At 47.7% G+C, this 27901-nt stretch overlaps 4 protein-coding genes and 1 non-coding gene across 5 annotated transcripts; 2 read left to right on the forward strand and 3 right to left on the reverse strand.

Moving 5' to 3' along the window:
* Nucleotides 1-491: 491 nt before the first annotated feature.
* Nucleotides 492-3241, reverse strand: LOC127292527 (cation/H(+) antiporter 2-like). The gene has a single exon (XM_051321951.2). The coding sequence runs from the start codon at nt 3167-3169 to the stop codon at nt 587-589; it is 2583 nt and encodes an 860-aa protein (XP_051177911.1). The 5' UTR covers nt 3170-3241; the 3' UTR covers nt 492-586.
* A 5459-nt stretch (nt 3242-8700) lies between these two features.
* Nucleotides 8701-18588, reverse strand: LOC127331224 (cytochrome P450 CYP72A616). Its single transcript, XM_071821850.1, has 3 exons — nt 18548-18588; nt 9331-9610; nt 8701-9221 (listed from the first exon to the last, which is right to left on the reverse strand). The coding sequence occupies exons 1-3, from the start codon at nt 18586-18588 to the stop codon at nt 8793-8795; spliced, it is 750 nt and encodes a 249-aa protein (XP_071677951.1). The 3' UTR covers nt 8701-8792.
* A 1866-nt stretch (nt 18589-20454) lies between these two features.
* Nucleotides 20455-21785, reverse strand: LOC127292535 (cytochrome P450 CYP72A616-like). The gene is made up of 2 exons (XM_051321955.2): nt 21157-21785; nt 20455-21088 (listed from the first exon to the last, which is right to left on the reverse strand). The coding sequence occupies exons 1-2, from the start codon at nt 21703-21705 to the stop codon at nt 20696-20698; spliced, it is 942 nt and encodes a 313-aa protein (XP_051177915.1). The 5' UTR covers nt 21706-21785; the 3' UTR covers nt 20455-20695.
* A 1920-nt stretch (nt 21786-23705) lies between these two features.
* On the forward strand, nt 23706-24317 carry LOC127292542 (histone H3.2). The gene has a single exon (XM_051321964.2). The coding sequence runs from the start codon at nt 23718-23720 to the stop codon at nt 24126-24128; it is 411 nt and encodes a 136-aa protein (XP_051177924.1). The 5' UTR covers nt 23706-23717; the 3' UTR covers nt 24129-24317.
* A 2487-nt stretch (nt 24318-26804) lies between these two features.
* TRNAM-CAU (transfer RNA methionine (anticodon CAU)) lies at nt 26805-26892 on the forward strand. Its single transcript is given in 2 exon segments — nt 26805-26842; nt 26857-26892. It is a non-coding gene; the product is annotated as a tRNA-Met (tRNA).
* Nucleotides 26893-27901: the final 1009 nt, after the last annotated feature.

A 27901-nucleotide genomic window follows, 5' to 3' on the forward strand; every position in this document is an offset into this window, starting at 1 on the left:
TCAGTTTTGTTTGCTGATTCATAAATCATATTTATGTGCTATGTAATTTCATTTGATTCTGGATGCATTCGGTTGATGGCGGTCGTTCGGGCTATATTCAACTAGGGTGGCTGGCGGCAATTTAATAGGATCCAAAATGATGCGTAGAGATATGTTTTTAGTCTTTTTTCGTTGGTTGATCCTTACTGAAACTTTGTGTGATCCTTGAGATGCAAACTCTGAATCTATATTTTGCAATGAATAACGCTGTGTCTGTGTGCATCGATGTAGAGGCCGGGGCTTTGCTCCCCTATTCGAAAAAAAGTAAATTCGTTTGATTCTTCATTCTTTTGAATGGACTCCCAAATCTCGAATTTAGATCATGTATAAATTTATTCTGTATATAATGTAGAGCCATGATGAGAAGTGCCAGAACCAAAGGATTTTTCACGACATCGTTGTAACCATGCATGTATCGTTCATGATAAATTATTAAGTTTGTTTTTTCAATAGGACACATCATTTTTACATGTCTATGTGCACGCCTAGCTAGTCCTAATGATCTCTCTAAGACCTCATCGAGGATTAATCCTGATCTAATTAATTGTCAATAATGGAGGATGTCGTGGTCGGGCATACAGCCGTCGTGAGAATGTTTCTTCCACGTTCTCATCTTCTGGTGCAGCTTGTGCTGCTGGAGCACCAGCACTGACGACGAGCAGCCCAAGAAGTCGTCAGAGGCGAGCAGCTCCCCGACGGGCCCCAACTCCGGGCACTCCTCGTCGTCTAGCCCGCCCATGCCGCTCGTCATCGTCGTCCACGCCGCGCCGCCTGAACCGCCACCGCCCCTGCCCACCACGAACAGCGAGCACATCCCCGCCATGCCGCTCAGCGCGTTCAGAGTCTCCACCCCGTTGCTCACGTACGTCTCCGTGTACGACACCCGCCCCGGCGCCACGAATCCCGCGTACACCTCCGCCATGAACTCCTCATCTTCTTGATCTTGCTCGTCGCCGGTGACATCCACCGCCGTCTGCATCTCGTTGTCGTCCGGCTTATTGAGCCGAAACCTTGACACCGACACGCTCACCGACGGGTGCGTCGACAACCGCGTCGCGTAGGCCACCGCCTCCCTGTCGTCCGGACCGCCCAGGAACACCGCCACCACGTGGTGCACCACAGCCGCCTCCTGGTCGGCCTGCTCCTCCGCTAATGATGTACCACTAGCAGTGCTCTTCTGTTCCTCGTCGTGACGATCTGCCTCTGCAGGCGCCGTCGAGGAGGCGACGCTAATGCTGGGGAGGTGCCGCTCGACGAGGACCCCCACGGTGCAGGGCGCCCGCTGCAGGATGCGCTGGTTGAGCTGCCGCCGGCCGTCGCGTCTGGACACCATGCGCCCGTCGTACCGCTGCTCCTTGTGGTAGGGCACGATGACAAGCGAGGCGCGCGCGTCCTCCACGCCGTTGCGCACGTCGCCGTCCATGGACGCCAGATTCGAGATTGCCGTCATCTGCCGCACCGGCACGGCCGCCTCGTACGTCGCAAAGCTGTGCACGGCCGCCGCCACCTGGTCCATCTCCCAAGCATACCCCCACTGGTCGTCGTCGTTAAGTTTGAGGCGGGCGCCCACGTCCTTGTACAGGTGCGTGATGGCGTACTTGCGCGCTGCCATGAGTTCCACGAGGTGGAGCAGGTACACGGCCACCGGCGCGCCGCTACCCTTGGAGAGCTCGGCGACCGTGAGCATGGCGTTGACTCCGCCGGCGCCGTGGACGCAGACCAGCACCCGAAGCTCGTGGTCCACCCTGAGGTCCTGGAGGCAATGCGAGCGATACTGGAACGCGCGGCGCTGCTGCCGGACGATGGCGGCAGACGCCGGCCCCGCCATGAAGGTGTTGAGGATGGAGGAGACGAGCAGCACCACCTGTGCTGTGTCGCCCCAAACCCCGCTCTTGTCGCCGAAGTTGATGGCAAGGATGTCCGAGTACCCCTTCACGTTCAGCAGGAACCCCAGCACCAGCGCCTCCCGCGCCGTGATGCCTAGCCAGCGCCCGACCAGCACCGTCCCACCGACCTTCCCGGCAGCGCTGAGGACGGTGGTGAACACGATGGCGGCCGTCAGCTGGGTGGCGGTGAATCGGCCGGCGTCGGCGAAGTCTAGCCTGGCGCCGATGGCGCCGAAGCAGAGCGGCATGACGATTTGGTGCACCGGGTAGGTGAGGCGGTCGATGAGGGTGCGCGCCATGGGCCCATCACGCGGCATGGCGAGGCCGATGAGGAAGGCGGCCATGGAAGCGCTGTACCGCAGGTACTGAACCAGCAGAGAGAGGCCGACGATGAGCAGGAGCATTGCGCAGAGCTCGTACTTGCTGATGTACCGCCGCCCGCGCTTGACCCTGTTCAGCAGCCTGGCCGCCCTGACAGCCACGGCCACGGCAACCCACACCACGAGCGCCATCCATAGGAAGACGAGGAGCTGTACCCCAGGCGTGGAGGCACCGGGTACGCGGGGCGGCTTGGGCGTGCCGTCCTTGGCGAAGGTGGTCGGGTTGACGACCATCATGCTGATGGTGGTGAGGCACGCGATGTCGGTGGCGAAGGCGGCGCCGATGGCGAGCTGTCCCGTCTCGGACGCTGTCAGCTTGAGCTCGGTGACGATGCGGATGAGCACGGGCGACGCCGTGCTTGCCAGCACGAGCATGAAAAGCACTGTGGAGGCGTAGAGCTTGGCCGGGTGAAACGACTCCCCCTGCCCCACCGGGTGGAGCAGGCCGTAGAAGAATGGCCCCGCGACGGCGGCGAGGAGGAGGCTGATGGCTGAGCCGCCGCAGGCGAGCAGGAGGGAGCGACGTAGGTTGTGGCGGAGGTAGCGGAGGTCCATCTCAAGGCCGATGAAGAACATGAAGATGATGCGGAGGTAGTAGATGGTGTCGCCCAGAGCGGTCCCGGCGTCCTCCATGCCCATGGCGCGTAGGTCGATGACACGCCCCAGGAAGGTCGGGCCGACAACGACGCCGGCCAGAATGTGGGAGATGATGCTAGGCTGTCCGAGGCGGCGGAGCAGGGAGTGGAAGAGGCCCGAGAGGAGGAGGACCGTGGCCATGATGGCGTTGATGGCCACCACGCCCGCCATGTAGTAGGCGCCCTCGCCAACGTCGGCCGAGCACTTGGCGTTGTCGCCGGACTCCATGTTCGATGGTGGCCGGACGGCCAAACTCCGGCGATGAGCTTCCTATGTTGCTATATATGGATCGATGATATTGGTTTGTGTGCATGAGATGAGGATGAGGATGAGGTGGCTCTCCTACCTCATTAGTTTTAGTTCGTCCATAATAAGGACTAACTAATTGACACGAGGTGATATGATGGATGGATTAATTGTTAAGCTTAGGGCAGCCATAATGTATGGTAAATAGAGATTTCAAATCATGATTTTAGCATCGGCTCCCTAAGTTATGGAGAGCATTGCATAGGGAAAAAAAATTTACAGCGTGGAAGCAAGTAGTTGCTCCTACGGCCAAATTTCTTCTCTCTAATGTCTTCTTTGTTGTGAGCCAACAAAAGCTAAGGAGAGAGAACATAGATTTTTGGTAATCTATTTTTTTTTGAACAAGTTTTGGTAATCTAAGCCATTTAACACGAAAATCATTTTTCTTTACGTGGCATATTTAGATTTTTACAACACTGTGGATGCTGAGTCTTAGCAGCTACTACCTCAGATCCTATTTAATCAACCCGGGCACGAAATACTTCCATGCACGAAGTGAACTAACGGCCGCGCCAATTAATTGTGATCGGAGGGAGTACTAACTATGGTTTTGAACTGGTTTAATTCTGAGAATTAGCTTAATTCCGAGTCAAGTGATATCAACCTATGGTTTTGAGCTACAAAGTTTTTTCCTCACTCTACTTTTCACAGGAAGGCACCAGAATTGCTCATTACCACAAAACCAAGAAAATCTCGCATCTTTATCATTCGAGTTAATTCAAACAATTTCGATTGCATAGGACCCATCGTAGCAAATGAACAAGGATTTTAAATTCATTCTTTTATTTCATAAATAAATTGAACATACTATACAGTAGTGCTTACATGTACGAGTGGTCAAAGCTTTGTGCCTTTGACCAGAAGGTTGCAGGCCCGAACCCTTTGGGTTGCCCTACTACTTTTTTTTTTCCTTTTTTTTTGCCCCGCTTGAGAGTAAGCTGTGCAAAAACAGAAATTCCTGGCAAGAACTTTTAATCCCCTATCACCGAACCACGAGTAGAGAGCCTTACCACCATTCACACAGCCATAGTCACTTACAATTCCATGCATATGCTATTTGATCTTTGTTCGGAAGTTAAATGCCAAATAGTCCGAACGGCAACATTATTTGTCGAAGGGGAACAAGGATTTTGGTTTTCAGCGAGATTCCAGAATTTTTGGCCGAGAAAAAAAACCCTGGTACTACATGAATACATTTTTACCGTTTCAATAATAATTAGTACTATGTGAACAATTTTTTCGTAGTTGCAACCTCACCTACAACTAAAAATTCTCATTTGCAACTAAAAATTCTCAGTTTCAACCTTACATGCAACTAAAAATGTCAGTTGCAACTCCACTTAGAAATTATAGGACTTTGAACGAACTAATTTAGTTCATAATCGACTAAGAATTAGCAACCTCACGTAATGGGAGGAATGTGCAAGAGATTGCACCTCTGGGCATGGAAAAAGTCAGCAAACGCCGATTTGACAAAAGAACAGTGCCCGAGGGGAAGTCTAATGACCATTTTGGGGGGGGGGGGGGGGGCAGATATAGAAGGAGGCCTCTCAACTATGATGGGTCTAGTCCAATATATCAGGCATTGGGAGGAAGTGGTACAAGTTCAGATCAGAGCTGGGGCGGAGGATGAGTTTATCTCGAGAGGGTATGCCTATACAACTAGTTGTGTTCCTCTTATGAAAAAATCGTGTTGCTTGCTGCAATTTGGAAGTGCTGGGCACTGCCTTTGGACCTCACATAGAAGAGTCACACATGGTCTTGAGTACCAAACTGCATTGTGTTACTTGTGCATGCAGGATGAGGATAAAATTGATCACATCCTTTTACAATGTGTGTATTCAAGGCAAGTTTGGTACAAGGTGTTCGACGAGCTCACCATCACTGCTCAAACCCCTTCTTGCAGTGATCAGTTGGCACATTGGTGTAACTATGAGAGGAGAATGCAAGACAAAGTAAAACAAAGAGGGTTTGACAATGTCGTCCTCCTAATGGCCTTGAACTTATGGAATCAAATAAATGTTTAGGTTTTTGCTATCACGCAACTGCAGTTGTCTGTTGGAAGGCTAGTGTGTTTGATCATTGAGGAAATTAAAGCAAAGGAAGCTTGCTGGAGCTACCGGAGTAGAAGTGTTCCTGAGTAGTTAGCCTAGCTTAGCTTCTAGGAGTGGTGTGGATTTTTTTTTTCGATAAAGGGAATATATTAATATCAAAAGATAACAATTACACAGCCTCTGCAACAACACACCACCCTAATGGCAGTATGGATGCACACAGCTAAAAAAGAGAAAAGAAAACTAAGAAATAAAATTGCCGCCAAAGTATCCCAGGCTTAGCAACAGCACTACATCCACCACCAAGACAACACCTAAATACAAACTCTCCAAAAGTCACGCCTCCAAGAAAGGAACAGTGCACCAGCGCCATCGTCGCCCGATCAAAGATCTTAGGTTTTCACCCTGAAGATAGTCTCCTATCTCAAAACAATGACTCCAACAAGGTCATTGCCAGACACAACCAGTTAAGGCCAGACCTTGGGTTTTCACCCTGAAAGGTAGGACTCTGAACTTCACATGTGTTGTCGCCCCCACTTTCATACCACTGTTGCGAATTCCAGAACACCAAGCAAACTCCTCAACATCGCATACCACTGCTGCTGAGTGGTGTGGATTTTGTAACACCATATCTCGTGTAGGGTCCTGAGTTTATAACTACATTCTATCTTCTATAAATAAAATGGTACACCATTGGCGTACCCTTAAAAACCGCTAAAATATCCAACCCTATGATCTACCTAGCTAAACGGATGGAGGACGCCACCACGAGCCAAATGTTTACACTTGACCTAGCCTCATGATCCAGCCCAATCTTTTGTTTTTTGCTATTAGTAATTTATAATGGTGCAATATTGTTTTTAAGTGACTTCTACTCTTCATGCTATTACTCCCACTTTTTTAGTATTATATAAGATGATATTAAATCAAACATATGTATTGGATGTAATATCATCTTATATTATGAGAGGGGGATTATTAAAAATCATGATGAGTGCTTGGCTGCAGGATCTTCCTCTATGGGTTTTCCTGCTTTGTTACAAGTATTTAAATACCATCACCCTCAGTGACGAGGGATTAACTCATCAATGCCTACAGATTGTAGACTTAAAATTTCGTAAGAAGTAGAGGGCAAGTAGATCTCGAAGGTGTCAGCCGATAAAGGTGCACGACTAAAGGTTACGGTGGTTCTATTGACAATAGATTTGATCCCTTGCTTTTCCCTCGACTCCCCTTTGTATAGGAGGTGGAGCCGAGGCTATTCGTGTCGTATAAGGTACAAATTGCGAGAGGCATACTGGGCCTTTCCTATATTGCTACAATATTCCTACTACAACTCTATTTTCCTTATCCAAGGTTCTCTGAACTTCTGGGCCTCCAAAGCTTCGGGTCTGTGGGCTTCACGTCTTTTCCAGAAAATCCGGGTACTTTATTCGGCATGCCTATGCGGCATACCTATGTCAGTAGCCCCGAGATTTTTCTTTAATCGCAGAGTCGAGTAAAATCTCCATCGTAAAACTGAATTGCATGTTTATAAAATTTTTGAATCATAATGAATATTTTGCTCAATGTCTATTTTGTACAGGGATGATGGCAAATGGGGATGGTTCATCTGACGGATCAGGTACCAGTTAACTGCTCTTGTGGCAAATCCGCATAAATCTACTTCAAGCTGAAGTCCCTGGACTCGAACTCGGGATACTGACGTAATTCGACACGCGCCGCTTGAGGAATTATCGTGAATCGAATCCCAACTTTGTTTTATCGAGTACCTAACGCGTCCGTCAGGATTTTTCTTCGCATCTGCTGATACAGATAAGTGGGAGAGTGCATTCGGATGCGATATCACGCCGCACAGGATGGATCCTGGGGTCTTACCTTCGTACTCTCTTACGAGTTACGGCATTCAGAGTTTTTACCGCGACGGACGCACTCTGAGAATATTTTGTCGAGTGCCTTTGTCGGCTGCTGGAATTCTTTATTTATTCGAGTTGACTCGTGGAATAATATCTTAACCTCCCGATAGGAGTACATGACGAGTTATATGTAACTCGAAGATGTACGAAAGAAGTTCTTCATCTGCAATTCTATATTGACTTGTTACTTTTTCTTTGGTTTCTTCTCCACAAAGCCGAGTGTTTGCACTTGGTTTTAGGCTCAACTTCTGTTATTTTTATCAACTTTGTATTTTTCCTTCACCACGTCATCTTATCAGAAGTATGCATAATACTTCTGATAAGAGTAGCCCCCGAGCATATGAACAAGTGCTTACATCTGGGCATAGGCTCCCGAATTTTCTTTTTCACCATACATTTCTTTAGATCTCGAAGTTTTCTTTCCACTATATTTTGCTCATCACTAGAAGCTTTTTTGACACTGACGTTGTTGCTGACGACAGCCATGTGTGGCCACCTTGGGAAGACACGACTCCTGGCAAACCACTGTTTCATGGGTCCAGACTTCTGCACTTCCTCCACGTTGCGCAAGTGGGGCGCACGTCCTCCGGAATTCTCGGCACGCACGCGGTAACTTCCCCTTGGTAAAATTAAAGTGAAAAGACCATTCTACCATTTGGACACGCGTAGGGTTCAGAATCCTTCCCTTTCCATCCAACGGCTGGGCGTATCGTCTTCCTCCTATAAGTTCGACCCTTGTCCTCACTTTTCCCCCTTCGTTGCGCCACACACCTTCTCTCTCTGTGTGTGTCCTTCTTCCTCCTCAAGCACCTCGCGCACGCACCCTCTGCTTCCTCTCTCTCTGCCCACCGTGCTTCCGCCATGGCTCCGCGCACCAAACAGTGCAAGAACCGTGCCCCTGGCACGGAGGAGCGCGTGGAGAAGAACAAGATCTTCGGAGTCTCATACCATTTACGGCGAGGGATATTTTTTTCTAACATGGGTGGCAGCGTGATCTCCACCTGGATCCACTTAGCTAGATGTTTTGCATTCACATAACGTTAAGTACTTGTCGTGTGTTTGGTTGAGATTATTTGAAATGACTCTACTTGTATGGTTGTGTGCAGAGGGCCAGAGGCTGGGTTTATTGCTCAAAGTAATAAAACACGGGTGTGTCTATGTCTCAGTTGACTGAGATTTTCTTAAGTCTTAATCACCACAGAAAATTGCAACTGCAGTTCAGAGAAAAGTGCAACTCGATCCAGTTGCACATTTCTAGCAAAAAAGTGCAATTGCACCTTTTTAACAGAAATTAAAACTCAAGCGTTTTTTTGTAAGTAACTTAGACTTAAGAAAATCTCAAGTTAACTGAGACATAGCAAAACCGATAAAACACCCATTATCGAAGAAAAAAAAAAACCAAAGAGGGCGTTCGTATGTCTATTATGTGTTCTTCCACCTCGTTTCTGCCAACACTAGCTAGATTGCGGTTGAGATATCTTCCTTTGTATTCCCCATATTTGCAATGTTCTTGAACTACGGATTTTAAGCATGACAACGAAGATGCTATAGCTGGACAAGATGAGCGGCCGGCCATCATAGACTCTTGAGTATAATCTGCGCGCCATGCTGAGGCTGCAGCGTCAAGACGGTGCACGGCGCGTGGGCGTAGGAAGGCGAGAGCCGCCACTCGAAGCGCTGAAGGATCATGCTCAGCGCCATCTTGGCTTCGAGCAGCGTGAAGTTCTGGCCGATGCAGATCCTGGGCCCCCAGCCGAAGGGGAAGAAGCCCGGCTGGCCGTCCTTGGTTGCCTTGGAGATCCCCTCCGCGAACCTCTCTGGCTTGAACTCGAGCACGTCGTCCCCCCACAGGTCCGGGCTGTGGTGAAGCAGGATGATGGGCATCTCGAGGACTATGTCCGCAGGGTACGTGATGCCCCCGATCTGTGTCTCCTTGGACGTCTTCCGGTTCATGGTGACCGCCGGCGGGTAGAGCCTCAGCACCTCGTTCAGTACCATCGTTACCTGGATCGAAGATTTGGATGCATCGTTAGCAACGGCCGGGACAATATGAAGGGGAGAAATTTGCACTTCTTCCGATTTATATTACTTGAAGCTAATATAGAGTACTTGCCTTTTTCAATCTGCTTAGGCCGTCGAAGCTGGGTGTGTCGTCTGTGCCGAAGACGCCCAGGACCTCCTCCCTGGCCCGGTCCTGCCACTCGGGGTGCATGCCGAGCACGACGAGCGTCCATGTGAGCAGCGCCGCCGTGGTCTCCATCCCCGCGAAGTAGAAGAGCTTGAGCTCCTCGATCACGTCCTGGGTGCTCATCCTCTGGCCTGAATCGGACGCCCTGTTGGACTGCAGCATCAGGCCAAGCAAGTCGTTGCCACTGTGCCCATCCTTCTCGACACTGGTGGAAAAACAGGCTTCGGGTGAGCCCCATAAGTCGCGATGCTGCAGGAACCGCGACTAATGGTACCTTTAGTCGCGGTTCGGGAGGAGAACCGCGACCAAAGGCCTGGGCCCAGGGCGCTCGGTGGCCAGCCGGTGCACGTGGGGGGTCTTTAGTCGCGGTTGGCCGACTAAAGGTGCCCGAAGGCCTTTAGTCGCGGTTGGCCAGGCCAACCAGGACTAAAGCCCCTCCCCTATATATACCCATCCAGCAGCCAACACTTAGCCATTTGGTGCCATTCTCTTCACAAGCTTCACAAGTGGGTGTTAGGTTTGCTTTTGGTTCCTCTTATGCACATAAGGTGTTTGATGAAATGCCCCAAGAGCATGAAACAAACATGATATGAAGTGTTGGAGCCACACTTGAGCTTTCTCATTTATTTTTTCCTCCTCGATCGCGGTTAGCAACTTGAACCTTTGATGTGTCGTTGATAAAATGTGCATGTGTGTGTAGTTCATTGTTTAATTTATATTGTTTGTAGCTAGTTAGTTTAACAAATGCATGATGGTTAATTATATATTTTATATTATAATAATGCAGATGAATCGACAATGGATGTACGGTAACCGACTCTCCGGCGAGTTCAGTGCGGGTTTGAAAGATTTCCTCGTAGTGGCCAATGCGAACAAGCAGGGGGGTTTTGTTATCTGTCCATGTGTTAAATGTAAGAATCAGAATGGTTACTCTTCCTCAAGAGATGTTCACATGCACCTGCTTCGGCACGGTTTCATGCCAAGCTATAATTGTTGGACCAAGCATGGAGAAAGAGGGGTTATAATGGAAGAAGATGAAGAAGGGGATGATTTCAATGATGAAAGCTATCTTGCTCATTTCGGTGATACTTTCATGGAGGATGCTGAAGGTGAAGGGGAAGGTGAAGGGGAAGGTGAAGAAGAGGCACGTGATGATCCCATTGATGATCTTGGTCGGACCATTGCTGATGCACGGAGACGCTGCGAAACTGAAAAAGAGAGGGAGAATTTGGATCGCATGTTAGAGGATCACAGAAGGCGCTGTACCCCTGAAGCGATGATCGTCTGAAAAAGCTGGCCTGCAACCTTGATTTGCTGAGATGGAAGGCACAGGCAGGTGTAGCTGACTCGGCATTTGAAAACTTGCTGAAAATGTTGAAGAATATGTTTCCAAAGAATAACGAGTTGCCCGCCACTACGTACGAAGCAAAGAAGGTTGTCTGCCCTCTAGGTTTAGAGGTTACGAAGATACATGCATGCATCAACGATCGCATCCTCTACCGCGGTGAATACGAGAATTTAAATGAATGCCCGGTATGCACCTTTGCATTGCGTTATAAGATCGAGGCGATGACCCTGGTGACGATGTTGAGGGCCGAAACCCAGGAAGAAGGTTCCCGCCAAGGTGATGTGGTAGGCTCCTATAATACCACGGTTGAAACGTACATTCGGGAACAAAGAGCATGCCAAGTTGTTGCGATGGCACAAAGAGGACCGTAAGTCGGACGGGGAGTTGAGACACCCCGCAGATGGAACGCAATGGAGAAAGATCGACAGAGAGTTCAAAGATTTTGCAGTGACGCAAGGAACATAAGATTTGGTCTAAGTACGGATGGCATGAATCCTTTTGGCGAGCAGAGCTCCAGCCATAGTACCTGGCCCGTGACTCTATGCATCTACAACCTTCCTCCTTGGTTGTGCATGAAGCGGAAGTTCATTATGATGCCAGTGCTCATCCAAGGTCCGAAGCAACCCGGCAACGATATCGATGTGTACCTAAGGCCATTAGTTGATGAACTTTTACAGCTGTGGGGCAGACCTGGTGTCCGTGTGTGGGATGAGCACAAAGAAGAGGAATTTGACCTACGAGCGTTGCTTTTCGTAACCATCAACGATTGGCCTGCTCTTAGTAACCTTTCGGACTGTCAAATAAGGGATACAATGCATGCACGCACTGCTTACATGAGACTGAAAGTGTACATTTGCCAAATTGTAAGAAGAACGTGTACCTTGGGCATCGTCGATTTCTTCCGAAAGGTCATCCGATGAAGAAAGAAAGGCAAGCATTACAACGGCAAGGCAGATCACCGGCCGAAGCTGCGGAACACACCAGTGCTGAGGTATTTGATATGGTCAAGGGTTTGAAAGTCATCTTTGGAAAGGGTCTGGCGGACAATCAGTTCCGAAGGGAGCTGACGGGCACGTAGCCATGTGGAAGAAGAAATCTATATTACGGGAGCTAGAATATTGGAAAGTCCTAGAAGTCCGCTCTGCAATCGACGTGATGCACGTTACGAAGAATATTTGCGTGAACATCCTAAGCTTCTTGGGCGTGTATGGGAAGTCAAATGATACAAAGGAAGCACGGCAGGACCAGCAAAGTTTGAAAGACCCTGATGACCGGCATCCGGAACGGTTTCAAGGTCGTGCCAGCTACGCTCGACCAAAGAAGAGAAGGTCATCTTTTTGAATGCCCGAGCAGTATGAAGGTCCCGTCGATTCTCGTCCAATATAAAGGGAATAATAAACATGGCGGAGAAAAAGTTCCAAAACCTGAAGTCTCACGATCGCCACGTGATTATGACGCAATTGCTTCCGATTGCTTTGAGGGGCTCCTGCCGGAAAATGTTCGAGTAGCCATTGTGAAGCTATGTGCATTCCTCAATGCAATCTCTCGAGAAGGTAATCAATCCAGAGAAGTTCTACCACGGTTACGAACGATGTGATCCAATGTCTTGTCAGTTTCGAGTTGGTGTTCCCGCCATCCTTCTTCAATATTATGACGCACCTCCTGGTTCACCTAGTCGATGAGATTTCCATTCTCGGTCCTGTATTTCTACACAATATGTTTCCCTTCGAGAGGTTCATGGGAGTATTAAAGAAATATGTTCGTAACCGTGCTAGGCCAGAAGGAAGCATCGCCAAGGGCTATGGAAATGAGGAGGTAATTGAGTTTTGTGTTGACTTTGTTCCTGACCTTAAGCCGATTGGTCTTCCTCAATCGCGGCACGAGGGAGAGACTAAGTGGAAAAGGCACGATCGGAAGGAAATCAATGATATGTATGGACGGCCATTCTCACTGAAGCACACCACAGTTCGACCAATTCCAGCTTGGTGGCTCCGTACTTTGAGAAACACAAGAATATTTTACGCTCGGACAACCACAGGAAGCACGAATCCTGGATTAGGAAGGCCCACATGGAGACTTTCGGCGGTTGGTTGAGAAAACATTTAATGAGTGACAATAAGGTTGTAGATCAGCTGTACATGTTGGCCAAGACACCATCTTCGACTATAACGACTTTCCAAGGGTACGAGATAAATGGGAATACATTTTACACGATCGCCCAAGATAAAAAGAGCACCAACCAAAACAGTGGTGTCCGCTTTGATGCAGCAACCGAGAATGGGCAAAAGGTCACATATTATGGTTACATAGAGGAGATATGGGAACTTGACTATGGACCCTCCTTTAGGGTCCCTTTGTTCCGGTGCAAATGGTTCAACCTAACAGGAGGTGGGGTAAAGGTGGACCAGCAATACGGAATGACAATGGTGGATTTCAACAATCTTGGTTACCTTGACGAACCATTCGTCCTAGCGAAAGATGTCGCTCAGGTTTTCTATGTGAAGGACATGAGTAGCAAACCGAGGAAACGGAAAGATAAGAAAACGATCAGTACATCATGCGATGATCCAAAGCGCCACATTGTTCTTTCAGAGAAAAGAAACATCGTGGGAGTGGAGGACAAGACAGACATGTCAGAAGATTATAATATGTTTGCTGAAATTCCGCCCTTCAAAGTGAACACCGACCCAAGCATTAAGTTAAATGATGAGGATGCTCCATGGATACGGCACAATCGTAAGCAAGCAGGGACACAAGGGAAGAAATGATGTGTAATAATTTATTGTACCAAACTTTGTTGAATGAATCATGTGAATTATATTACCCGTGATGTGTTTGGTGTCCATTTTCGAATGATTCAATTGACTCGAGATAGCAACGATGATACATGAAATTTGGAGTGACTAAGTCATACTCCTGCATACATGAAATTTGGAGTGACTAAGTCATACTCCTGCATATAGAAAATTTGGAGTGACTAAGTCATACTCCTGCATACATGAAATTTGGAGTGACTAAGTCATACTCCTGCATATAGGAAATTTGGAGTGACTAAGTCATACTCCTGCATACATGAAATTTGGAGTGATTTAGTCATACTCCTGCCTAGGCGTATAATATGCATACTCGTAGTCTTCATAGCCGCCGCCGTTGTACCGGTAGTCGTCGCCTTCTAAGTTGCCGGCGTAAATCGTCGCTGCTGTCGTCGGCTGTCGTCGGGCGGCGCTCGTGGCTCGAAGCGAGGGTAGCGCGGGCGGGGGATATCGCCGGCCGTGATGTAGTCCATGACGCTCTGCGAGTCCGGCCGTACCACCATAGCCGACGGCCGGCCTCGTGGAAGTTTCCGGGAGGCAGACCGTCCTCCTCATACCGGCGAGCGCCCTCTCACGCCGATTGATGAAGAAGGCGTCCCAAGTATGCTGGTTATCGGGATGCCGGCGGGATTCATCCGCTGCTCCGGCGTGAGGTCGAGGTAGTAGTGGTTCGTGATGGCCGCCCGGCGCGCGGTACACGAGGGACGGGAGGGACCGGCACGCCGCCGGCGCTTAGGCTCCGGCCGGCGAGGACGCGGTAGCCGGAGGGCAAGGGTAGTTCGAGGCGCAAAGCTCCTCCACCTGCTGGTAGGTTAGAGTGGGTGCGGTGGAAGCCATGAGAGAGTGATGAGAGATTGTAGAGATGATAATGCTGGCCAAGCCGGGCTACCTATATGTAGTGACAAATGGCGGGAAAAATGGGAGCGGGAAGACAGGAGGCGGGAAGAAAGAGGCGGGGAGAAAGTGGCGGGAAGAAATTGGCGGGAAAAAATTGGCGGCAAGAAAGAGGCCGGAAGAAATTGGCGGGAAACAATTGGCGGGAAGAAAGAGGCGGGAAGACAGGGAAGAAATGGCGGGAAGACGAGGAGGGAAGAGGGGGTCGGCGGAAAGAGGCGGGAAGAGGGGGCCAACGAACTTTTGAATTGAATTAGTTTTATTTTTATGAATTTTTGATAATTTGTATTTTTAAAATTTTGAATTGAATTAGTTTTATTTTTATGAATTTTTTGGTATATTATTTGTATTTTTAAGATTTTGAATTGAATTAGTTTTATTTTTCTGAATTTTTTGATATATTATTTGTATTATTAACATTTTGAATTGAATTAGTTTTATTTTTCTGATTTTTTTGGTATATTATTTGTATTTTCAACATTTTGAATTGAATTAGTTCTATTTTTCTGAATTTTTTGATGTATTATTTGTATTTTTAACATTTTGAAATGAATTAGTTTTATTTTTTCTAAATTTTTTGATATATTATTTGTATTTTTAAGATTTTGAATTGAATTAGTTTTGTTTTTCTGATTTTTTGATATATTATTTGTATTTTTAACATTTTGAATTGAAAAGAAAATTGAAAAGAAATTTGAAAAAGACCTTTAGTCGCGGTTGGCCACACCAACGCGACTAAAGTCTTTCATGGGAACCGCTCAAATCCATGAAAAGACCCTTTAGTCGCGGTTGGTGTGGCCAACCGCGACTAAAGGGTACTAAAGGTGCCTCCCTATAAATATCGCGCGGCGCGCAGCGCGATTCAGTTCCTTCTTCCTCCTCGAAACCGAGGCTTGCCGCCGCTGCGCCTCGACAGCGCCGCCTCGCCAGCGACGCCGCCTCCATCGTCGTCCCGCGCCGGCCGCCTCTCTCGCCCGTCGTCCGCCGCGCCGCGCCGTGTATCTTTCCGTCGTCGCCGTGACCGCCGGCGCCGCGCCCGTGTCCCAAAACGACCCAGCGCGCCGCCGTGCGCGCGTTGACCGCCGCTGCGCCGTGACCGCGGCGGCACGGCGGCAGCGCCACCGTGTCGCACGCACCGTCGTCGTCGCCGCCGCCGCTCGCCGTTGAGAGAGAGAGGACGTACGCGCGCGCGCGCAGGTGACCCCCCGCCGGCCGTCGCGTTGCAGGTGCCGCCGGCCGGCCGCGCGCGCGTTGAGAGAGAGAGAGGCCGGAAGGAGAGGCCGACCCTTTTTTTTTTAATTAACTCACAATTTGTTAATCAAAATTGTAAATCTAAAATTTTGTTAACTTAAATTTTTGTAAACTTAAAATTTGTTAATTACAATAGTGCTAAGTAATTAATTAACTTTTCTTTTAAATGTGTTGAAGTTTGTGTAAACAAACACCGTTAAGACCTTAGCCGGTCGATAACTTTATTAACTTAAAATCGGGCTCTTTGAGCTAGCTTATATTATCTAAAAACAAAATTTTGACATAACAAAAATTTAACTTAACAAAAAATTTACTTAACAAATTTTTGACTTAACAAAATCTTGACTTAACAAAATTTTGACATAACAAAATTTTAACTTAACAAAAAATTTACTTAACAAAATTTTGACTTAAGAAAAATTTTACTTAACAAAATTTAGACTTAACAAAATTTTAACTTAACAAAAAAATTAAATTAATTAACAAGAATTATTTTATTTTGGGATCGAGAGGGGGCGGCGAGGGTTATGTGTCCTCGGCACCGCCACCGCCCTTTCGCCACCGCCCTTTCGCCACCGCCACCGGTCTCTCGGTCACGCGGTCACTACGCCCCCCCTCTCGCCTCCCTCGTCGCCCTCTCTCTTTATATGTAGAAGAGATGTGATATATAATGCATATACACAATTAATTTGTTTTGACTACATGTTTTCAGGACTGACATATGGCGGACGATAGAGCTGACCCGATTCTGGACAACTATGATCCGGACGCTGAAGACCATATGTTCGGCATCATAAAAGGCGATATTCCATATGTGCCGACCGGAGAAGAAGAAGATGATATCTCTTCTTATCTGAACCTTGAGTGTGAAGATGAAGGGCGCCGTCAGCAAGCAGATGATGCCGAAGAAACGTCGATAAACGACGATCTTCAATTGGAAGTAGCAACCACCTCCGGCGCCGAGGTATATATATATATACATATTGAGCGTCTGGTGATACAAACTAACTGATTTGAATAAATGTGTGTGTACTAACACACGCGACTCTCTTTCTTATTTTAGCCCTCGGCCGGATCGTCGAAAAAATCGAGTACGTCGTCAAAGCGTGGCGCAACCAAGACGATGAAAGCAGGAGAAACATGCACCATCGATGTTGTCGACGAAGCAACCGGCAGGCCGCTGGAGCCCAGCAAGAACGCCACCAAGTTTGTCAGCCAATGCGGAGCCGTTGTTAGAGACAACGTCTCGATCACCCGCCAGGAGTGGAATGAGCCAAAGAAGGCACGTGTTGGTTTCACTTTTGTCGATAAGAGAGAAAAAAAAGATTGCTTCAACAAGCTTATGGAACATTTCGTTCTACCTCCGGAATACCGCAAATACGATGAGGAGGGTAACAAGATTGCGGAAAACAAGGAGAGGCGCAAGCTAGTCAAACAGTTCGCTCTTTCTAGGATGGCCAACGCATTCCGGAAATACAAGCAAAATCTAGCCCATGACTTTATCAACCAGGGCAAGACTCTGGATTTCAAAGGACAATATGAGAAACTGCAACATGATTGGCCAGAATTTGTGAAGCAAAAGAAATCGGAGCAGTTCCTTGAACTATCGAAAAAAAATAAGGAAAATGCGGCCAAGAAGGAGTACAATCATAAAATGGGGCCAGGAGGGTATCGCTTTTGGCAGCCTAAGTGGGAGAAGATGGAGAACGAGCTGAGGGCGCGAGGAATCCGTCCAGGTACGGAGGGATGGGACCCAAGGGCCAAAAGCTGGTGGTACGGGCATGGGGGATCGCTGAACCCGGAGACAGGGGAGTGTGTTTATCAGGGCAAAATAATTACACCCACCCAAAAGCTTATTGAGGCAATGAGGGAGGCTCAAGAGGGGAGGATCAGGTTCAACGGAGAGAACGACGCACGACAAAAGCCCTCGGGAATCCTGAACACGGAGGACGTATACGAGGCATGGGGCCCATTCCGTGGAAAATAGGGTTCCCAGAACGATGACCCGTACGGTTCTGAAGCCGTAAGAGAAAGATGGATCGGGATGCAGATGTTGTGGCGAAGTTGGTAACGGAAATGGATGTGATGAAGAAAACCGTGAGTGTACTAGTCGCGAAAGAGATGCAGCTCGGGCGCGGCATCTGAAGATCATCCAATGGATCTCGGAAGCCAGCAGCGGAGAAGAAGCAGCGTGGCTTCCACGGAGGCCTCACCGGCTGGTGCACCGACGATCGAAATTACTGCACCGGAGCCTCTGGTGGTCGAAATTACTGCACCGGAGCCTCCTCGCTACCCCGTGGACGATATAAAGGAGATGAAAGCATGTCATCTGTATTATCCTATCGGGAACATGTCCATGAAGGTAGCCATCGGCAGTGCTTTGCCACTGGAGCACTCCACCACAACAACCCCATTCAAGATGGCTATGCTCGTGTGACGGTGGAGGAGATAGTCCAAGGGTTTGAGGACCTGGACATTGACATTGCTACACACGAAGGGGTGAAAAGACTTGGAGATGTCAAGCGCCAATTCATTCTATGGCAGAAGAAGTTTATCAAGTTTCCAGGCGAGGCGCCAACAAGTCCACCCCCCTACGGTGGTGGTGGTGGCGGTGGCGGTGGCGGTGACGGTGGCGGTGGCGGCGGTGGTGGTGGTGCTTCACCTAATACACCTCCTTCACGTCAGCCGACGCCGCCCCCCAGTCCTCGTCCGGCGGGTAAGCAGACGCCGCCCCCTAGTCCTCGTCCGGCGGGTGATCAGCAGACACCGCCCCCCAATCCACCTCCGGCGAAGAAGCAGAAGCAGTCCTGGGTTATTCACCCGGACCCTTATGTACCTAAGAAAACAAAGATACGAGCCATCATCGAAGCCTCTCATCCCGAGGCCTTGGGAACTTAGTGTCGAGGAAAATGCAGCGGCCGTGGCTGCTCAGCATGAGAAATGGAAGGAGGAGTGCAAGAAGAAAAGAGAGGGCGAGCCCAAGCCAGTATATTCTGACAAGCAAAAGCAGTGGGCTAAGTCATTTTTGAACACACCGTCCCAAGCCGCGAAGAATCTGCCTGACGACTATTTACGTGAACTTCGTAGGCAAGCACTCGCGTTCAAGAGGAACCAAGAGTTGGCGGAGAAGAAAGCCTTGGAGGACGAGGCCGAGTCAAAATTAGAAAAGGGGAAAGAAGTTGCCCAGCTCGGGAACAAAGTAAACAATCGATCGCCCGCTCATAGTGCAAGCCGCCGATGCGGATGCCACCGATATCATAGCAGCTGCGGCAGCACATGGATTGACTGTAACGAGTGCGAGAGAACAAGCGGCCGAGTTAGGTATCACTCTTCGTGCACTGCTAGGCCTTGATGAGGCGCCAATGAAGGACGTAGTATTTACATATGTGAAGAATGGCCCTCTCGTCGAGCCTGCGCAGGAAGAGGATCTACCTCGACAAATGAAAGGTCTGCTAAATTGGTACAAGGGTTACATAAAACATAAAAACGCCAAAGAGTATATCTATGCGGAAGTTAGATATGAGCATCACTTCAAACATTACTGGGTACAAATTCATCTGAGTGAATTGTTCCAGCTGTTCAATCTGCGCGACCTCGACAAATCTATCATCAGTTGCTACGTTCTGTAAGTGATTTATTAATTTCTACCCCATCTCGTTCATTGCCTGCACTGTCCTAACTATCTTGTTGTGTACGCTATTATGCGAGAATGAAGAAGCGGGAAATGCGAATAAGGAACATCCATGATGTTGGGTTCATTGACCCACACATCGTTAATTCACATGTGTTAGAACACCACCCCGCCGACGTGGAGGATGACCTGTGGCGGTTTATTAGAAAACAGCAACAGAAAAGTGATATTCTATTTCCTTACCATTTTGGGTGAGTGTTTCGTCTTGAGCACATTCTCTTTTGTTTACTCCATGCATGGTATGTGGCTAATCGATGAGTTATGCATGACTGTGCATGTATCGTGTCCGCAGGTTCCACTGGATTCTTATGGTAATTAAAGTTCAGACCTCCTCAGTTCTCGTCCACGACTCTCTGAATATGGATCCGGCGCTTTGGGGCGACATGAGAAAAATGATGCAAAAGTAATTATTTTCATTCATTTGCGCTCTATATCGATCGGCCTATTTCGTTCATCATTTCCTAATATCAAGTAACTAATTAATAACTCTCTTGTTTATTTAATTTTCTTTGCCTCGTAGGGTTTGGAGACGGTTCGTAGATACCAAGGTCGGTGAATTCAAAAAAGAGCTACATTTTAAAATGGCAGTGCGGACGACTGGGGATATTCAGCCACCGGGGACCAATCTATGTGGATACTATGTTTGTGAGAGGATCCGGAGATACTGCAATGAGCGGGACCAGACGTGTGAGAACAACATCCTGAGGAATAACCTCCGGAAGACGCTTAGTCCAGAAGCTCGCTTCCGACCACTTCAAGAGGAACTAGCTGGATGGTTGGCGAGGGAAGTCATCGATCCTAGAGGAGAACACTATTACGATGACGTAGAACTTTATATGCACCAGAATTTGTAACTAACTTGTTCAAAATTGTATATGGTCATCCGATATTGAATATATATTGTATATGGTCATCCGATATTGAATATATATTGTATATTCCTCTTGAATTCTTTTTGGTTCTAATTTCAAATTTGTTTGAAATTGTACATTCATATGCATGTATGTATACAGTACCGTAGAATATGTGAAACTCCTTCAAAATTAAAACCCAAAAGAAATAAAACAATACAAATTAAAAAGAAACCAGATTTAGGGGGAGGGGGGCTAAAACCCTAAACCCTGCGGAGGCCTTTAGTCGCGGTTGGCCAGAAGAACCGCGACTAAAGGTCCTCCGCCCTGGCGCTCGCCTGCGGCCCACGTGGACGGGCCTTTAGTCGCGGTTCGTAAGGAACCGCGACTAAGGGGGGGGGCCTTTAGTCGCGCTACTTTGGTCGCGGTTGCGCCACCGCGACTAATGGCAGTTGCCAACCGCGACCAAAGCCCTTTTTTCCACCAGTGCGACTGCACGCTCCCTCTTCTCGATGATCCCTCTCAGGAGCCCTTCCACCTCCCGCTTGATCGCCTTCATCCTCTTGGTGTTCTCGGTAGGCAAGAAGAGGTAGCCTGGGATGTACATGTACTGGAAGGCCTTCATGACCCTCTCGGCCTGCTCCACCTGCAGCAGGAAGATCCACCGTCCTTCCTCGAAGCTGCTGCCGAACGCCGTGCGGGAAATCACGTCTCCTGCGAGGTCCGGGAACTCCTGCCACACGTCCAGCTCGTGTGATCCACCAGCCGCAGCTAGTTTACTCTCCCATCTGCCTACCATCTCGGCGCAGCACGTCCAGAAAGCCGGCAGCATGCCCTGAATGAAATTCAGTTAGCACTTCAAAATAAGACAGACACATACGTGCGTGTGGATTACGTGCGTACCTTGAGCTTTTCGAGATGGAAAGCAGGGTTGAGGATCCTCCTGCGCGTCGCCCATTTCGCGCCGTCGAGGCTCCCGATCCCGCGGCTTATGAGATCTCCCAGACTATTGTTTGTGAACTTCTCGAAGTGGCCGGACTTGTTGGATAGGATCTGGCTCACCAGCTCTGGCCTGGCAATGACGACCCTGGGGATCGGGCCGAACCAGGTGATGCAGACTTCGCCGTACTCCATGACTGTATTATGGAGGTGCGGCAACACGCGGGAAACGATGTCGTGGCATGGCGGCGACATAGGCTTCGACTGCGCCTCCTGGCTGAGCCGGACGTTCTCTGAGAAGTCCCCGGCCGGGAAGCGGTACGCCGTGCCGCTTAGACCCTGCGCACGGAGCGCCCGGCCGAGCCGCCGCGGCCTCAGCCAGTATCTCTCGGCGGCGTGTGAGGCCGCCCACAGGACGAGCAGGGCAGCGAGGCCGAAAAGCAGGCTCCATGGTGAAACAGCCTCACCTACGAAGGATGCCAATGCCATTGCTGCTGCTACCTCGAACACCATTAGCTGTTAAGTTTCTCGGTGGTCTCGGTTCTGTTTTGTGGAGTGTGAAGTGTGAAGTTGTGCCCTCTGTTTTTGAGTGCGGAGTGAGCTGAGGTTGAGTTTTTTTAATGTCGTTTTGATGACTATATAGGCGTCGTCGGCGAATGCCGCCACAGGTGTTTGTCTCCTTTATTTGTTCGCAAAATTTATTTCTTTCGTAAAGAATGCCTTGGTGGCCACGGATGATGGGCTGGGTGGTGGAAAAGGATGATGCGGAAGTTTCTTGACGGCCACGAACACTATTTTTTTTTTGGTTGCGAAACAAAGTACAATCAAAGACGCTCACGCATACACGCCCACACTCACCCTTTATGAACGCATGCACGTACATCATACCCCTATGAGCACCTCCGAGAAACTGCGTCGAAGATCTGATCCGGCGGGTCTTGAGACTGATGAAGTCACCACAGGCGCCTCGCTGTTGACGGGAACGTCGCCCCCACTGAAGAATATTCCGCTTTTATGAGACACCAAAGTGTCAAATCCGAGATTTGAACTCTGGTGAGCTGGGGGCACCACATATAATCCAAACTACCCATTTTAATGACATGATATGTCCTTAAGTGAGAAAAAACAAAATTGTCGTAACTACCACCATGTACTACGTGGAACCGATTCAATGAAATATGTGTTAGAATATGAACCGGTAGCAAGTTTGTTGCTATGTAGTGAGCCGGCTATGGGCCCTACTTTCTATTAAACTACCAGCAGTTTTCTCTCTCAGTCCCACCATTTTTACTCACATATCTGCCAAAGGGTCCACCCATGTATGCAAAGAAGTGAATCAACTACTTGGTTCGCTTTTGTTACCAGACTTAAAGAACCGATGCTCTACTATGTGATGAACCGCATCATATGCCTCTATGGTTCGCTTTTGATGCACATAGTGCATGGTCTAAGTAGTAGCCGTTACCATCATATCACACTTTTCATGAAAAAGTAACTCTAGCAAATAATAAATATGGACTTCCATGTTATCACATCAATGATACTATTCACTATGAAAACAGTAGCATAGTTAGTAACATGTACATGTTACTACTCTATAAAACTTCCAGCTGGCTAATACAGACAGCTCTTTTAAAAAAAATAGGGGACCTGCTACAAGGGACAAAGAAGCTTCATTCTGTTTTGAAGGTGGAGTTACAAAATACATATAGGACCAAAGGAAAGCGAAAAATTAGTCCCTTTTGGCACAAAGCAACCCAAAAGTCGTTCCGCGACTTCCAGATCCGACTGCTCTCATCATTGGCATTCATGCAAGATGGTGTAGAGATGAATTAGGGTGCTGGCCTTGTTCGTACAAAGTGTCATGGCAACCCAAACACGAAGTGGGAATTATCAGGATCTTGTCGTTGAGGAGGCAATAGCACCTCCTCTGAAGATCTAAAGTAGCGGTAAGGCTAGGTTTAGGTTTGGACTAGGTCTAGGGTTTTCCCATGTTGCATTTTGTGTAATGCAATCATGGAGTTCACCGCCGGTATTAACAAATGGCTTCTGATGGTGGGTGGTGAATGACAAGATCCTGATAAGTAGAGAATGTATACTATTTTAAAATACAGTAGAGAAGTATATATTACAGTATATGTATACTATACAGAGTACAAGTTTTTTTTTTGTGTGAGAAGGCCCGGACGTAGCACAACTTACCGGGAACTGAGGCGTCTTGTTCATCGTTTTAGGCTAGTGTACCATCGCAACAAGGAAACAATTATAACAAGGAAAAAAACCCAACATAGGACGGTTGCCTGGTTACGTGGCAGTGACGCCTCTAACAAGCCAATCAGAACGCAGAAAATGCCACGCCACGGATGGCGCTCCATGATCCGCGTGCCTCACCCAGAGACCAATCTTCACCCTCCACGCCTCTCAAATTTTCAGACTCGCGCCCACTGGCCCCGCCACCTCCTCTCCTTAAAATCCCCCGCCCCCCCTTCCCTTCTTCCTCATCCCCATTCCCAAATCCCATCCCGATGGCCCGCACGAAGCAGACGGCGAGGAAGTCCACCGGCGGCAAGGCGCCGCGGAAGCAGCTGGCGACCAAGGCGGCGCGCAAGTCCGCCCCGGCCACCGGCGGCGTCAAGAAGCCCCACCGCTTCCGCCCCGGCACCGTCGCGCTCCGCGAGATCCGCAAGTACCAGAAGAGCACGGAGCTGCTCATCCGCAAGCTCCCCTTCCAGCGCCTCGTGCGCGAGATCGCGCAGGACTTCAAGACCGACCTCCGCTTCCAGAGCTCCGCCGTCTCCGCGCTGCAGGAGGCCGCCGAGGCCTACCTCGTCGGCCTATTCGAGGACACCAACCTCTGCGCCATCCACGCCAAGCGCGTCACCATCATGCCCAAGGACATCCAGCTCGCGCGACGCATCCGTGGCGAGAGGGCCTAGGCTGCTTCTTTGCTTAGCTGTGTTGTTAGGAAATCTGTCTAGTGTCTGATGTAGAGACGTGGTAGGAATGTTTCTCGTCCGTTCTGTGGAGGCAGTGTTGTCATGTAGGATCTGATGTTACCATCTTGTTATCATCAGCTATGTGAAGTTAACAAAATGTTCTCAATCACAATTGTCTGTTTCTCTTAATTCCGCGAATGGTTTCGTTAATCCCACTTGATAGATTTCTCAGCTAAAAGCGTTTGTAAAATTACTTGGATGTTAGCTTGATGATGTTTTTGCTGTCTCTTATCTGAATTATATTTCGCAACGCGGAATCTTATATGGTTTGGTTCAATCTGTTCCATGCTCACGAACTGTATATTCCTGAAGCTGCTAGGTATCTCCAACTTAGACGATGATCTTCCGGTTGCTGTGTTTATCAAATCGTTCTTGTTTCTTATTTCTCAGTTCTCCATTGCCACCTAATTCAGACACATGGAAAGGAAGAGAATGTAAGTCAAAGAAAAATAAAGGAAGAAAATGGAACAGATCACTCTTATCTCCTTTGGCTGTCATGTCTCCGGTAACCAAGAACTGCAATTATATATGCTTTTCCCCTGCCATTGGACAAATTACAAGATCCTAACTTGTTTTTTTCCGCCGTACTGGAGTAAAATAATCATTTAGACATTTTTTTTTTAAATGGGTAGTACTTAATCAATTGATAATAAGTGTTTGTTGATAATTCCAACTTGTCTAGCTCTGAGTTTTTCCATTGGATTGCTAAATAAGTACTGGTTTGCTTTACTTCTTATTTGGCTATCTATCCTCACTAACATTATCTTGTATCCTCACTAACAAATTTCAAATGGTTGGTGCGTAAGGCTCATAGCTGTATTGGACAGAATGCTGAGGACTCCATAGCATAGAAGATCTATTCTACAGTGCGTTTGCTGATAGAAGTTTAAGGAGATTCCCCATGGCATTGCTCCTGGGCATTGCTCAGATCCAGATGCTCTAGTGTAAATCCTACTGGCAGATGCTTCAGCTGCCAGACTACATATGAAAATTGAGGTCAAGTTAACTTCTACTTTAATTTGATTATGTTTATTTACAATTGTTCAGTCAAAAATCAATGATGATCATGTTTAGGAACTAATTTCAACAAACCATATTATGTACTCTCTTCTTTGAAGGAAAGATTTCAAAGATATTCATCCAGCAAAGCAAATTTGGAGTAGGTTAGGCAAAAAGAGGTTTGTAGAACCTGAACTTCCCTGTTTACACGGTTGGTCCTATCAATGGATTATAATTGCCATATTTGTAGGTAATAGTAGTGATCATATTTTCAGGTGTGGTTTTGGTTAGAAACAAAAAATCAGGTGTGGTCAGACACAATGACCAACACATGGCCAGTGGAACAATCTAGCTTTAATTCTTCTTTCTAAACGACGAGTGTTCGATCCCCATGCCTGCTGCCATAAAAACCTGAAGAAAAGGAATATCCATGCCGAAGTTCTCAGGCTTCAGAGGATACCGTGAAAATACGCTACTGTTGTCAGCTGTTGTGCAATCATATGCTACAGACTGTTCTCCTTCGGTAGTCCGATCTCCAGGAAATACAAGCTGCCAATGTGGAATCACAAATGAGGTATGGAAAGTAAAGAATAACGTGCTGCTTTCAAAGCGTGGATCTGTGTTTTTTTTTTCTGAAATGGTTCACCCCAGCCTCTGCATCACAATGGCTTCTTTTATTATAGCAGAAAAAAAAAACAGTCTTACACACGAGTGTCTCAAAAGCCTAATATTAATATCTCATAGAGATTTTGTGTTAAATAGTATGTACTGTAAAGGAATACCACTAAACCTCGCGTGGCTTCCTTTGAGAAACGCAAGATTGTTGCTTCCTCCAAGAGTCTAGTTTGTTGGAGTTCTTGGATTGAATCCAGTTTGATTGGCCTGGTTGCATTTGCTTGACGCTGCCGAACTTCTCAACACAAATCTGGTATGTCAAAGGTGGCAAGTGCCTGGATATATACCCAAAGTATTGACATCCACACTTCAGTTGGCTGCCTCTCCTGCTGTCACTTGCTGCATCTCCCCCAGAGTACAGATCAGCGATGACAGTTGTGGGTTCTAGCCTCTAGGTAAGCGGGTAGATGGCATGGAGCTGAGCAAAAACCTTCTGGGGTGGATCATGCTGTTGTGTTTGGCCTCATCTTCTATGTCATCTACTCTATCCTTGACGAAAACAGCGATTCCAGCGGCATCACACTCTATATTCTTCTTCTGCCTGCCTGATCTGTGAAATTTTTGCATAATTACCACCAATCTATCACGCACGGATGAACGTCGAGTTAGTGATTACAGACCGAAGTACAACTGAAATGGCACCAGCTAGCTATGTCAGTGTTAAACTGTTGCAGTTTTTATGGTTTGTTATGCCAGTATGAAGCACTTCAGTGGTAATTAAGATCTGAAAGCAGCACAGCTAATTACCTTGTTTCTATAGTTGTGTTAAAGCTCTCATCCAGCCGTTCTGGGCGTTCTATTTAACTGAATGGGAAGAAACAAATACCATCTTCAAAGATTTGAAAAACCTTAACGTTCACAGCAGAGGCACGATGAACTGGCGTGCTTGTATGGATCGCTGCTGTTCGTACAAGAAACATTATTTCGTTTTAATAGCACAACGGGGTGGTGGCGCAGTTGGCTAGCGCGTAGGTCTCATAGCTAAACGTGAGTGATCCTGAGGTCGAGAGTTCGAGCCTCTCTCACCCCAAACTGTATATGATCTTGTAATGATGAAAGGCTCCGTGGCAACTTGGGTCGTCACGTGACTCACGTCTGCACCTGAGAATCATCAGGTGAAGTGAGCATGTCTGAACTTGATAACTAATTTTTATATTTTTTGATTCACTATACACGGTTTGGTCGAACTGAGCTTCTGTGCCATGCATGCTTGTGAATACATATAGTTCCACTCGAAATTGAAAACCCCAAACTGTATATGATCTTGTAATGATGAAAGGCTCCGTAGCAACTTGGGTCGTCACGTCTGCACCTGAGAATCATCAGGTGAAGTGAGCATGTCTGAACTTGATAACTAATTTTTATATTTTTTGATTCACTATACACGGTTTGGTCGAACTGAGCTTCTGTGCCATGCATGCTTGTGAATACATATAGTTCCACTCGAAATTGAAAACCCCAAACTGTATATGATCTTGTAATGATGAAAGGCTCCGTGGCAACTTGGGTCGTCAAATGCACACTGAGAATCATCGGTGAAGTGAGCATGTCTGAACTTGATAACTAATTTTTATATTTTTTGATTCACTATACACGGTTTGGTCGAACTGAGCTTCTGTGCCATGCATGCTTGTGAATACATATAGTTCCACTCGAAATTGAAAACCCCAAACTGTATATGATCTTGTAATGATGAAAGGCTCCGTGGCAACTTGGGTCGTCACGTCTGCACCTGAGAATCATCAGGTGAAGTGAGCATGTCTGAACTTGATAACTAATTTTTATATTTTTTGATTCACTATACACGGTTTGGTCGAACTGAGCTTCTGTGCCATGCATGCTTGTGAATACATATAGTTCCACTCGAAATTGAAAACCCCAAACTGTATATGATCTTGTAATGATGAAAGGCTCCGTGGCAACTTGGGTCGTCACGTCTGCACCTGAGAATCATCAGGTGAAGTGAGCATGTCTGAACTTGATAACTAATTTTTATATTTTTTGATTCACTATACACGGTTTGGTCGAACCGAGCTTCG

This window comes from Lolium perenne, chromosome 1, assembly GCF_019359855.2.
Source record: "Lolium perenne isolate Kyuss_39 chromosome 1, Kyuss_2.0, whole genome shotgun sequence".
Lineage (NCBI taxonomy): Eukaryota > Viridiplantae > Streptophyta > Magnoliopsida > Poales > Poaceae > Lolium > Lolium perenne.